Source organism: Condylura cristata, unplaced genomic scaffold (genome assembly GCF_000260355.1).
Source record: "Condylura cristata isolate star-nosed mole 26May11 unplaced genomic scaffold, ConCri1.0 scaffold00005, whole genome shotgun sequence".
Classification (NCBI taxonomy): Eukaryota; Metazoa; Chordata; class Mammalia; order Eulipotyphla; family Talpidae; genus Condylura; species Condylura cristata.
Genome location: NW_004567106.1, coordinates 19,443,384 through 19,458,502, shown reverse-complemented (window position 1 = coordinate 19,458,502; position 15,119 = coordinate 19,443,384). Strand labels below are relative to the sequence as shown.

Here is a 15,119-nt window from a genome sequence, read left to right as displayed (position 1 = left end):
TACCCTCCCCTTTGTTGGGTCCCTTCCACTATGCTTCAGTCCTCAAGCAATCTTATGTCAGTAGTGGTAACAAAAGCAGCATTAATAAAGACCCAGGGAACATAAAATTCTGAGAGATGTCAGCATTCCTCTTTAAGTGGAGTTCCTGGAGTTTCAGGAGTTGAGGTGACTTTTGCTTTTCTTGTTTTTTAGTCTCTGTCCTCTTGTTGCTTAACTTTGGACAAAGGTGCAGCTGTACAAAATGTGTGCTGAAATGAAGACAAAGCCTCAGTTTTCTGGCAGAACTACTGTAAATGTATAGATTCAGGAAGTGGAACGTTTAGGAGAAATTTTGAACAAGGCTATTACTCCAAGTGCACAAGATACACACTGAGTTAGCATATGAAAAATAAGGAAAATCTAAACTTGTATGGGAAAGGGCAACTAATAGATACCATGCTGACATGATGACACAGATGTTTAAATTACTTACAAATACTTTAAAACACTGATTTTAGAAAGTGCTGCTACAAGGGGAAATATTCTTCAGATGAAAGATGGAAAGTCTTAGCAAGGGCTTTATTGAAAATGTGAAATAGAGCCAAATGGAAATTTTCAAGCCCACCCCTTACTGGATGGGCTTAATAGGAGAATAGAGATGACAGAAAGTGTCAGTGAAATGAAGCATTGATCACTTTTTTTTTTTCAGTCAAAATTACAGAATGAAAAGATTGGAAAGAAAAATGAATAATACTCATTACCTGTAGGGAAGTAACATGTTATCTCAGCTTCAGAAGGAATGAAAAAAGTAGGGAAAAAGTTTCACAAATTTGGTGAAAGTTATAACTCTAAAGATTCATTATTCTCAGATAATTCCAGCATAACCCCAGTGAAAACCATACTTAGATACTTGATAAACAGACTGTCAAGAACTAAAGACAAAATTGATCCAAAGTAGATAAAAAGGAGTGAAGCATTTTTAAAGGGAGCAATAATTTCAATGCTAGATTTCTTACCAGAGATCATGGAAATCAGGAGAAAGTAATTGAGATTTTTAAAGTATGAAAATGAAACATAATAAATGTGACATTCTATATCTAGTAAAAAAGTATCCTTCTAGAGGGAGGTAAAATAAATACCATCTTGGATAAAGAAAACCAAATATAATTCATTGCCAGAAGATGCACTTCAAACTATATCTAAAGGAAGGTCTTCAACAGAAAGGAAATGATATCAAGGGGAAACTTGGAACATCAGAATTTAAGAAAGGACAACACAATTGGCAAATAGAATAGGGTCATATAATTCTCTGTACTCTATAAATAAACTCTTATTGGAAGGCAATGAAAACTTCTGATAAGATTTTCCTTTTATAGAAGGTTACAGTGTCAAAGACAATTGAAAAGTGAGGGCAGTTGGATAAAAGAACCTCTACAACGTCTAGGTTTTTATATTATACTTATTATAGCAAAACCTTCATTTTGTATATGTTCTAGAAGGTTATATATATATATTATATTATATATATTATATATTATATATTATATTATATTATATTATATATAATATAATATATATTATATATAATATATAATATGTATATATGATATGTGTGTATCTATATATACATATTATATATATATGTATATATATAGAGAGAGAGCTTTGTTCTAGGGATTTCAATATATATGGATTTCAATATATAGATTTCAATATATATATAGAAATCTCTAGAGCAAGCAAAGCTATATAGATACAGTGAAGCATAAGATAAATTAAAATTCCATATAAAATTGAAGTTCAAATCAAACTGAGAGAAGGAAAAACAGTAACATAGAGCAGGGAGAAAATAAAATATAATTTTATTTATTGGATTTATGTACTTAAATCCAAACATATTAATGGTATAAATTTCAATCGTTTCAGCATAGAAATAAAAGATGAGGATTTTTCAGAATGGATATTAAAGCACGACCTAATTTGAGATATATCTGCACTCCATACAACTGATAAGGTATTGATCACAAAGATCAGCAAAGAACTCACACATTCAACAAATACAATATAAACAATTAAGAGGAGCAGAAAGACAGGGCAGAATAGCTTAAAAGTCAATTATTTAAAGAAGAAATGCAAATGATCAACAGGTTTATGAACAGGTTTATGGACAGGTTCAGTATTACTGTCAGGGAATCACAAATCAAAATCACAATGAGATATCACCTTACACCCGTGAGAATGGTCCATATTTAAAAAAGCAACAACAAATGTTGGTGAGGATGTGGAGAAAAAGGAACTCTCCTGCACTGCTAGTGGGAAGGCAAACTGGTCCAGCAACTGTGGAAGCACTAAAAATGGAGCTATCATATGAACCAGCAATTCTACTCCTAGGATTCTAGCCAAAGGATACAAAAACATTAATCCAAAAGGATACCTGCACCTCTGTGTTTATTTCAGCACTATTTACAATAGGTAAGATATGAAAATAATCCAAATGCCCAATAATAGAGGGCTAGATCAAGACAATGTGGTAAATATACACAATGGAATATTACTCAGCAAGCAAAAAGACAAACTAATGCCATTTACGGCAACATGGATGGAGCTAAAAGGTATTATGCTCAGAAAAATCAGCCAGAAGGAAAAAGAACAAAAAAATCAGATTGTTTCACTTATAGGGGTGATATAAGGGAGCCAAGTAAGAGATCAGGGGAAAAAATTATAATAAATAAAAACAAAATTAATAGACAACTGTAAATCAGAGATTCAGCAGGTGACTAGGAGGGAAAGGGGTTAAAACCTGAGGGAATAAATAGCACAAGGGACTGTGTGATGGAGCACAGGTGAATTGGTGGTGGGAATTTTGCAAAGATTATACCTGAGAGGTGAAAGCACACATTGTACAAAAATAAAGGATGATGTAAAAAATATATATAAATAAAATTAAAAAATGACCCAATTTATATGCTGCTGATAAAATCTCATTTCCATTATAATAATATTGGTAGATTAAAAGTAAATGAATGTAAAAATACATGTCATGCATATTTTCTTTGGTATGGACTGCAACTCAGAAATGAAAAAATATGAATGGTTTATACACAAAATAGATTAACCTCAAAGAAATTATCCCAAGTGATAGGCAGAAGATGAACCTTTTCTTCTACTCAGATCTTTTCTCAGTGTGTAAAACACATTCAAATAGGGAGTGCACCCTTCTAGTCTACCTATTTGTTAGTCCCATCTGAAATAGCCTCACAAACATCTAGGATGTTTGGTCAAATATTTTGGCATATGTTATGGGCCAGTCAAGTTGACACAAGAAATTAATCCTTACAGTTGTTAAAGTAAAATCAAGTTGCCCATTATTTCTTAGCATGATTACCAATTATTGGTTATTTAGAAGTTCATGCATGTGTATGAGGTATCAACTGAAAAATTTAAGCTTATTGACATATATTGCTTTTAGTACTAACTTGCAGATGTCTGGTCATATTTCCACTGAATTTTTTGTGATTTTTGTTAAATCACCGAATTATATGATACTTAGATACTACATAAAAGCGAAGTGTTACTGCGGACCAGAATATGTGTTAAAAATTTAGGGAAGAGGCCCTCCCTGGTGGCGCAGCGGGTTAAAGCACTGCACGAAGAAGCTGAAACCACTTCCGCATGAGTTCGATCCCTGCCTGCCCCGGAGGTGACCACATGGCGCGGCAGACCTCTCCTGACTCGCCCGCTGCTCCCCTCAGCAGTGTGCTTTGTTGATCTGCCTGTTCTGCTCCCCACTCTATCTCTGGTGAAGTCTTTCGCCACCCCTGAGTCTCTGGCCTATACCCCAGTTCTGTATGCACAAATAAATAAATCTTTAAAAAAAAAAAAAAAACATTTAGGGAAGGGTCTACCGTAGTGCTTTATATAACAATATATTTATTACATGTCAAATGTGCTCTTTTAGGATGATTTTTAAAAACTAATTTGTTTTTCTTTTAAAAATTTGTTATTGGGCCCTCCCTGGTGGCGCAGCGGGTTAAAGCACAGCAGGTTAAAGCACAGCACTAAGAAGCTTAAGCCACTTCCGCATGAGTTCAATTCCCGCCTGCCCCGGAGGTGACCACATGGCGCGGCAGACCTTTCCTGACCCGCCCGCTGCTCCCCTTAGCAGTGTACTTCGTTGATCTGCCTGTTCTACTCCCCACTCTGTCTCTAGTGAATCCTCTCACCCTCCGCATCTCTGGCCTGTACCCCACTTCTGTATGAATAAATAAATAAATCTTAAAAAAAAAGATTTGTTATTTATTCATACAAGAACTGGGGTGTAGGCTGGAGGTGCTAGGGTGGAGAGGAATCACCAGAGAAAGAGTGAGAAGAAGAACAAGCAGATCTTCTGAAATACACTGCTGAAGTACACTGTTAAGGAAAGCAGTCATCGAAACAGATATGGTCAGTTTTTTAGAAGCTTCTTGCACATAAGACTCTTCAATGTTAACACTATTTACTAACAGCTCCAAGTGGAGGAAGTACTAGAAGACATGGAGGTTAACTCCCTGGTCAGGGGATTGAACTCAGGCTGTCATAGTATACCTTTGTGGTAGTATCACTGAGACTTAACCTGTAAGCCACCAGGAGAGCCCTTAAAAACTATTTTTGAAACAGGGGACTATGCAATCTAAAACTCTGGCTAAAGTTCATAGTTCAGGAATAATTTAAATTTCACTCATCTACTTATTTTATCTTTGTCTTTTGGAGGGGAAAACAAGAACATATTTTTGTATTAGTGTTTTTCTGATTCTGGGAAGTAAGATGATTATAGGTTTTGACCATATATTTACTGTTTTCTTTCAATCTGTAGAACTTTCTGTGTATTTTTACCCCTCCCCCCATAAGTATATTGATATTAGAATAGCTCTATAATTGAGGAGTTTCAGTTTATTTGAGTCTTGCTCCTATTGCTATATTCTTGATCAGTTTAACCTTTCACTGCATAGCATAAGTAAGTATGGTCATTGCAATAGCCGATTTTTGATGAAGATGTTAATCAAGTACATATTTTCTATTAAGATTGTCTGTATATGGTTGTGGAATTATTAATAGAAGTGACTTAAAGTCACTCAGTCTAGATCTAGTAGACAGACTAAGTACAAATGGCTATAGTTAGGAGCCATTACTCAGTTTCATTATTTCATTCCATTATTCCATGTAACTAGTGTACATCTAACAAAAATTTGAAACCCCCAAAGATTAAGTGGCATAAAGTTGATATGGATTGTTTGTCAAATGCTGTTAAGATAACCAGGGACTATTTGAATTTCAGATGGGTTTTATGTTGAGGAAAGGAGGTCAAAATTTATATTCTTAATGAATGTATATGACCACAAAAGCAGCAAATTATTCTGTCAGCATTTACTGGAGAATTTGCTTGCTGCAAACCCTCTACACATAGATATTAATTCATTTATTATTCATTAAAATTCCATAATATCCAGTGTTGTAATATTTCCATGCCTTCTGCCTGCCTTTTAGTCAGATTTATAAATCCCCTATGTAAACTTTGACTTTACATGGAAATTGATTTCTAATCTCTTTATAGTATATAAGGTACAATGCTGTCAAACTATGAATATATCATTTTTTTTTTAAAGATTTTATTTATTTGTGCATACAGAACTGGGGTACAGGCCAGAGGCTCAGGGGCGGCTAGAGGCTTCACCAGAGACAGAGTGGGGAATAGAACAGGCAGATCAATGAAGTACACTGCTGAGGGGAGCAGCGGGCGGGTCAGGAGAGGTCTGCCACGCCATGTGGTCACCTCGGGGGGCAGGCGGGAATCGAACTCATGTGGAAGTGGTTTTAGCTTCTCAGTGCTGTGCTTTAACCCGCTGCGCCACCAGGGAGGGCTGAATATATCATTTTTAGAATATTTTCAGCTGTTGAATACACTTAATTCAATAAAACTTTAAAAAGTTACATTGTATCAATAATTTGACAAACTGCTACATTTATCTTACACTTGTAACTGGTAAATATTGCATTTTCTTCTTATGTTATCTTTACTATGTTGGGCAATAAATGGCCGAATTGTAATCAGTAGTGTGCCATGTTGAGTAGAGTAAGGGTTCAGTAGGTTTGTGTTTCTCGAATAGTTTTCACACTACAAATGTCAAAGGAAAATCACTTTTGTCTCACTAGATGTGTAGTATATTCTAGTTGCTGTAGTTGCTGTAGAGAAAGCTGAAAAATTATCCCTTAAGAGTTAGATCTGAAAACATTTGGGGGGAATTAAACAGCTAGAGGAGGTAATTTATATATTTTTAAAAAAATAAAAATCTTTTGCATATCTCCACATTATAGGAAACCAGTGCACTGAGTAAGCGGAGGCTTTCATTAGCTGGAATATCAGAAATCACTTTTAAAACTTCAAAAAGCACAATCCAGTGAAGAGTCTTGTAGGGTTAGCCTTGTTAGCATATGTACTTGAAAAATATGAATAGGCTTGTAAATTAATCAGTGAGTGGTATTTTAAGCTGCTAAGTGTATGGTAATTTGTTGTGCCACAGTAGCAAACTACTGAAAACAATTAGATTATTTATTATCCATGAGTCAAATGGAAATCACAATGGAAAATAGAAAATGTATAAATTGTTTATAATTGCAATTGGAATAATTTAAACTCAGTGAAGATACAAGCATTTCTGAAGTTTGAACTTTTGCTAGGGAAAAATTTAGAGCTATAAATGTTTATTAGAATAAAGGAAAAGCAGAAGGTTAGCAATATAAGCATTTTTCCAAGAGGTTAGAAAATAACAGTGAACTAATTCCAACAGTGAACTAATTCTGTGATCACAGAAAGAAAAAAAAAAAGTCACAAAGTTCATGAACTAGAATGCATACCAGAAAGAATCAAAAAGGCACTTCTTTGAAATGATATAAAGTAGGTAAAAGATCTAGATCTAGAAGAAGACATCAATGAAGATCTAGAATAAAGAGCCTGTGAACAACTTGGTTAGCTGAGCTGCTATATAAAAAATATCAGACTGTAAGCTTAAAAAACAAATTTGTTAGTTGCCAAAGCTGGGAAGTCGAAGATGCAGTTGTACAATAATTCCATTTCTAAATGAAGGCCCTCTTCTTGCTGAATCCTTATATGGTTGGGAGGGAGATCTGGTGTCTTTTCATTTTTATAAGAACAGAATCTCATGATGCTAGCTTTGCCCTTAGGACCACATTTAAACTGAATTCCCTCCCACCAAATCCTGCTCCAATTACTCATCACTTTGGAGGTTAGAGAGTCACTGTGAATTTAAGGGGAACACATTCAGTCTACAGCAAACTTTTAAGTCACTAGACTAGAAAATGTAGGTGAAATTAACATTCTTAGGCAAACATAACTATGGGAATTGTTTATTCATTAGAGATATTGAATCAAAAACCTTACCACAGAGGCAGTTGACCTACTAGTGATTTCTACAACACCATTAAAAGAGGAAATAACATTAGTCTTCAAAACTTTTCCAGAAAATACAAAAGGAATACAGTATAAGCAGTTAATAAAAATCTAACAAAAACTTTATAAGAAAATAAAATTACATACTAAATGTTCTCATTAACATAGAAGCAAAATTCTAAGACTTGCAATATCTTATTAAAAATTATGGATTGCAAACAAGGAAATACAATTTTATCACAATCAACATGTTTTTGATGAATTTGAAATTTTATAGTCCACTAGGATTCATGAATGAATTTCACAAGATTACAGAATACAGAACTGTATGAGTTTTGTATATCAATAATAAATAGAAAATGTAATTAAAAATGTCAGCTTACCATAACAACACTTATTTAGGAATAAATTTAACAAACTGCAAAATTACTCTATCTGGTAATAAAAAATATATCAAAAGATAAAAAGACCTCAGTAAGTGAGGAATATTTCATATTTGTATTAGAAGGTTTGCTATTTTGAAATGTCATTTCTGTCTAAACCTTGGGTGTTTTGGTATTTTAGAATGTCAGTGACAATTTAAAGATGCCAAATAAAGTTTGTGTTTTAGGACTGCTGAACTGTGGTATAAGATGAATGAAGAGTAGATTTTGAATTGCTTCATTTTATATTTTATTATTATTGATTAATATTCGATAGCTCGCAATTATATAAAGATATGATGAAACAAGAAAGGGAAAATAGGCACATTATGCTTTAAAAATCATTCTTAATATATTTTATAAATTGCTTGAATCATTGTGGTGCCAGTGCCAATATTGTATTAAATTACTCTGTATTTCTGTATTAACTTTCATAATTTGTTTTTTTGTGAGGAGTTTTGGAAAATATAACTCGAAATTTGTGAGACCATGACAAAGTCCAAATTTCTTTGAGCATTTAATTTCCCAAAGTAAAAGCTAGGATTAACTGTTTACAAAAGTTACGGCTTGTATAACAATTACATTCTGATCTGAAATTTTTTTGGGCTCTCTAATATCCAAAGCAAAGTGGAACCTCCATAATCTGGGTATACCAGGTAACCCACTTTATAGTTCACCATTGAACCAGAATTCCATGGTTTCCAGGTACTTATCTCTTGTCATAGGAAGTTTATGCCCAGATTCTTCTACCTCAGTGCATTGAATGAATTATTTTTTGTATATCTTTCTCTGTTACTACTTCCACCCATGCTTTTCTTGACTCCTAAGCAAAACATACTCACAGTGAGCTCCTCGCTCATTTTTATTATAAGTTTTTACCTGATGTTGTCGACCCATTTATCTCTGAAACAATATAGTACAAGATACTACAAGATCCAGATCATTTTTCTGTGTTCTTAATTACTTTCCTTAGCATTGTGTAGAATTATAGATATTTTAAATTTTGCAGAAGACTTTCAGATGAATGAACAGAGTTCTAAAGAAATGGAATGACTTTATGTACTTAGGTGTAAGGGTTCTAGATCCATAGTATTGTTTGCCCCCTCAATTCATTTAAATACCTGTATTTATTATGTTTAGATTTCGTGAAATTGTGGGGCACAAGAGAGTGAAGAATTGTTCACATTTTCTTACAGAACTTATTGCAAGGTAGTCACCATGTAGAAAACACATGAGCTATGAGAAAACCTTTATTTCAGCGTGCATGGGATTGAACACAGGAATTGTACTGTTGATGATAATTCAGCTAATAGATATTTTGAGATATTCAATGGGATGACTGAAACATTGGAACCTTAAACTGAATATTTTTTGATGTTCATTAAATATTAGATTGCTTTTCTCCTCATTTTAGTGTGGAGAATATCTAATTTCTAATTAGAAAGCCAAATTTCTTTAAATTTTAACCCTTGTTCTACTACTCATAACCCTGTGATCCTGGACAAATTACACATAATGCCCTGCACACAGGGATACTGTATAGTCTGAAAAGAGGTTCTGCTTGGTATATGACTTTCTATCAGTTTTCCTGAATATGTTACGTAGATTCAGAATAATATTATTCACAGTCTCATCAGGATGATTGGCTTTAATATACTTTATAAATTTTGAAACAATTTTTTGATAACTGATAGATGAGTAGTAGTAAGAGTCCAATTAATTGGTGACATTATTTCAAATGGTATGTTTTCCCAAGCTTTGCTTGAAGTATCACTAGTTGTTACTAGGTTTGTGGCTATATGGAGCATGTTCTGTAACATTTTCCGGGTAGAAGCAGCTGGGTCAAATAATAATCAAAATAGCTTTCAACCTCGGATTCCTATGTTTTCTTTATCCATGACAGGACATGATACTATGTAATGACTCCTTAAGTTGTACAAGATTGTCATTTATTAGTATTTTAGATATGTCTACTGTGGAGGAGGACTGTATATCTTTTGGAACAGGACATCCAGGCATTGCAAAGGTGAATATCATTATGTCATGCAGTTTATGTTTTTAACTCAGGTCATGTCAAATACACCTGTCAGACTTGAAGAAAACCTATTTGGCAATATACACCTGTTTTGGTAATAGTTAAAGAGGCAGGGACTTAGCTGTAGTGAATATAAAAAGAATGCCATGGCAAGTGCTCTACCTAACTAGGGCACTGTGGCACACAGGAGATACTGTATGGTCTGAAAAAAGGTACTGCTTGTATATGAATTTCTGTCAGATTTTGGGAGATTCCTCATAAATGTGGGAAGGTTGAATTGATAAACCAAATAACTCTCAATTTCATTCACTATTCCATTTCAGATGTATCCTAACATCTCTCTCTTTTTTTTTTTTTTGCTGTTGTTGCCTGTACATGTTCTGGTTACTTAAGTACAAAGTGTTTGCACATATATATATTGAAATGGATGGTAAAAAGAATTAAGGACATCTCAGGGTATAGTCCAAGTCACTCCATGTGACCTGAAGCCCATACTGCCCTGATCTTGTTCAAGAGTTAAGGAGAGAGTTAAGCTTGCCTTTCAGCATATTAGGTCTTTGTTCAGTGTTTTGTTTGAAACATATATTTTTTTAATTTCAGAAAAAATTTCACAACACATTTGTGTAGTTGTGGACACAAAAGAAAATGAAGAACATGTAGGTGGACTCCTTGAAAAAACACTGAAAAATGAATTAAATGTAAGTATTCGGAGACAGAATTTGATAAATTATATTTGACTGCCACAGGTTTTATTATAATAGAAAGATATCTTCCTTGAGAGGTATGAAACTTAATTTTCCTTTTCTCTTGAATGCTGGTATGTAATTATCTGTGCATCTGTGCTCACAATTCCTGCATGGAATTGCTGGATTATACAGTAATTATATGTTTAGCTTTTAAAACAATTTAGTTTAATTTTACTTATTACTATTGAGGTAACGTTGATTTACAGCACTGTATATGATTTAGGCGAATAGGCTGACATCCCTTTCAGAAGTGTATCATCACAGCACTCACTCCAGGCATGTATATCCCGCTAACATAAACTTTTGGACCCTTTTCTTTTATTCCCTTTTATCTCACCCAGCCTCTCCTTGTAGCTTCAGTTGTGAAGTCACATTTCTAGGGTTTGTTTTGGTTTTGTTCTGTCAATTTCTTTGTTTTGTTTCTCTGTATTCCACCTGTGAATGAAATCATCTGATATTTATCTTTCTACTGCTAACATATTTTGCTTAGCATCATACTTGTCAGCTTTACCTGTTTTGTTGCAAGTGCAAGGTTTCGTAATTTTAAAAACCTTTATAAAAATTTATTTATTTGTGCATGCAGAACTGGGGTACAAGTCAGAGATGCAGGGGCAGTAAGAGGTTTCACCAGAAACAGAGTGGGGAGCTGGACAGGCAGATCAACGAAGTACATTGCTAAGGGGAGCAGCAGGTGGGTCAGCTACACCATGCGGATCACCTCCTTGGCTGGGGATGGAGCTCCCACTGAAGTGGCTATGGTGAGCTTGCAGTACTGTGTCTTAATTCCTTGCACCAACAGGGAAGGTCCATGTTTCATACTTTTTTTTTTTTTTAAGATTTATTTATGCGTACAGAACTGGGGTATAGGACAGAGGTGCACGGGCGGTGAGAGGCTTCACCAGAGACAGAGTAGGGAGCAGAACAGGCAGATTGGCAAAGTACACTGCTGAGGGAAGCAGCGGGCAGGTCAGGATAGGTCTGCCGCGCCATGTGGTCACCTCCTAGGCAGGGATTGAACTCATGCTGAAGTGGCTTTAGCTTCTTAGTGCTGTGCTTTAACCCACTGTGTCACCAGAGAGGGCCGTTTCATAATTTTTTAATAGCTGAGTAGTGTTTCATTATGTGTGCATGTGTGCATACATAAGTGTATATATATATATATATATATATATATAATATGTATATGTATGTATACACACACTCACACACACACACATGCTCACATAAACACACCCCACATCTTAATCATTAAGCACTTAGGTTGTTTGATAAGTTGACTATTGCAAAATGTGCTGCCGTGAACAAAGGTGTGCATATATTCCTTTGGATTAGTATTTTTTCATTCTCCAGGTATATAACTGGCAGTAGAATTCCTGAATGATCTAATAGGTCTATTTTTAATTTTTTTGAGGAAAACCCCATGCTGTTTTCTGTAAAGACCGAACCACCATTCCCACCAACAGTGTACAAGGGTTTCTGGTCATTTTGATGTGGACCATGCATGTATGAATCGCAGTACTACTCTTGATATTATGAAGTAGGTAATTCTCTGCAAGGTGCTGTCCTGCACATTTCATGTTAATTACTGACTCACCTGGCCTATACCTACTAGGTGCCAGTGTCACTCCCAGCCTTTCTATATAGCAACACAATATGTCTTCAGACGCTGCTAGAAACTTCCGGGAGGGTGTCAAAATCATTTTCCAATGACATTGGTCTAATCCTACCATCTTTTACCTCCACTCTTGGTTTTATCTCTAAATTCAAACATAATTATATATACTTCCCCATGGGAACATCACTGGCATGAAAGTGCTGGATTGTTGTATCTGTAGCCATCTTCTTACGTTTTCCCTCTCTTTTCTACCACTCACCAATATTCTACCATATTTGAGTTCCTTCCATTAGAACAAAACAAACAAAACCTTCTCAACCCAGGTTACCCTTAAGCCAAACTACTTTAGAAGATAATCATTCTTCATCCACTGTATTTTTGACTTCGCCCCCAATCTTCTATAGGGGCTGCTTTCAGTGAAATGCCAATGATTCCCCCTATGAAAAATCTGTGAGAGACCTGTGAGTTCTTACCTTGGTTAATTTTATAGCATTCACTTTCTTGTCCTTAAAGGACTCTCATTCCATGGATTTTGTAACATCTTGTTTTTTGGATTATTATTTTTGTTTGTTTTGGCTTATTCTTCCAAATTTCCTTTGCTGGATTGTGTTTATAATTTTTTTAAGCTAACCATATGTAAGTGGATTTCTTTAAAAAAAAAAAAAAGCATACTGATGGATATATACATCCTCTATTTGATAGAGAAAAAAAAAATTTCTATAGTTCCTTCCATGTCTAGCTATTCTCTCTCTTGTGTTTTAAAGCTGTATATTCAATCAGAATTCTCTCAGAACAGGATATGTGAATATCAGCAATATGTAACTGTCACAAACCTTCATTCCAGCCAGACCCTCTTCATCTTCTACAGCTATAGTCTCTTCACAACACATTATTTACCTAACTACTAAAACCTAGTATAGCATTTGTCTCTTTTCCATATCTTACCCCCAGAGCCAAATTCCAGAATTGTTATATTCTGATTCTGTCCCTCAGAATAGCTCGTGTGTCCTCTCTGTTTGTCACCATTGTCACTATCTTATGTACCCCAATGCTTATTTGTATTAATGCAGACATCTGCTAACTAGCCTCCAGATTCCATTTTTTCTCTACTCATATATCTATCATATAGCAATTATATTGATTATTCTAAATTGTTTATCTTATATTACTCCCCACTCAAATTTTTATTGTTCCTAAATTAATATACAAATTTCTTTTCATGTCTGATATGACCCCTCACATAATAGCACTAATAAAAATAACAAAACCAGCAATAATATTAGCCATCAGTTTTTATCACCTGTTTTGTACCAGCATATGCTCTTAGCATCCTTCTGAAATAATTTCTTTTCTCCTTGTTTTTCAGATGAGATAAGTGGGATACAGGTGCTTGCTTAACTTCTTGGTTAACTTTGCTGTGAAGTGATAGAGTAGAGACATTAAGATGATCTTGCATTCAATATGATATTGATGTATTTCCTCTTAACTGGTACTCTTCTCAGGTGACTTCTAAATGTCAGAGACATTCACAACAGATAACTGCACCCCAATATTAAATAATGTATCAAAAGAATTTTTAAAATGACAGAACAAAACAAGTTAAAGTGTAAAATAACAAAGAGGATGAATATAACATAAAAACTAAAAAACAATAGCTTGAAAGAAAAATTAAAGCAAGCTTTTTTTTTTTTTAATTAGTGCAAAAATATGGGAGTGAAAAAATACAATCAATAATGCACAAATAGAAATACCCCAGCAGTGTGGGACCCTTCACCCTTCATGTGGTTCTTTTTTTTTTTTCCCTTCTGATTTTGAGTTGGAGTCTACCAACTCCTGCTGCTTTTTCCAGAATTGCCTATTATGCTAGCTAAAGAGAATTTTAGTTTTGACTCCTCTCCCCACTCCATAGCTTCTGTTTATCTCTATCCACTAATATTGGTTTGGTTTTGTGCTAGATTTTATTTATAAGTTTTTGATTTTGAAATCTATACATTGTATTTTTATGGGGGGGATATGCAGACATTCAATGAATAAGACAATCACTTTTCCACAATGATTTCTCCTTTATTTCCTATGTGCATTCTGGTTGGTATTTTCAATTTTTAAGCATCTAGCTATCTCTTAATTTCAAGAAGCTTATTTATAAGCATAAATAACAACTATAGAATTACAAAAATAGACTTGACTTGAAATTAAGAATTTGATTAATGTAACAAAGTCAAGAAATTTATACTTGTTCAAAAGACAGAAACCCCATGTTTCTTAAGTATTTGCTAATTGTAATATCCTCTTTTCCAGAGATATATTGGATTTATTTTTTTATTTATTTATTTTTTTTTAAGATTTTATTTATTTATTCGTACAGAACTGGGGTACAGGCCAGAGATGCGGAGGGTGAGAGGATTCACCAGAGACAGAGCGGGGAGCAGAACAGGCAGATCGAGGAAGTACACTGCTGAGGGGAGCAGCGGGCGGGTCAGGAGAGGTCTGCCATGCCATGTGGTCGCCTCCGGGGCAGGCGGGGATCGAACTCATGCGGAAGTGGCTTTAGTTTCTTAGTGTAGTGCTTTAACCCGCTGCGCCACCAGGGAGGGCCTGGATTTATTTTTTTAAAGCAAGAACTTAATTTGGAATATGTAAAACTGAACTTTGGATGTCCTCTTAAATTTACCCAGAGAATCTTAGCTGACCTTAGAAAAAGATGCCATTCATGCCTACTAAACCTTTCCTAACTTCTAAAATCACCTAAAAACTACAGAGTCACATAAGGACTTAATCAGAATGTTTTCACTCATGAAAAGCTACAACATTAACGATATGTAATGTTTTCTGTGTACAAGGGATATTGCTATGCACTTTAGCCCTTTGAAATAACGCT

General features: G+C 34.7%; 1 protein-coding gene across 1 annotated transcript in view; it reads left to right on the top strand.

Moving 5' to 3' along the window:
- ISPD (isoprenoid synthase domain containing) overlaps positions 1–15,119 on the top strand; it is a 229,437-nt gene that overhangs the window by 89,438 nt on the left and 124,880 nt on the right. The window contains exon 6 of the mRNA XM_004677120.2: positions 10,481–10,578. Within this exon, the coding sequence (XP_004677177.1) occupies positions 10,481–10,578 (98 nt within the window). The remainder of the gene's footprint in view (positions 1–10,480; positions 10,579–15,119) is intronic.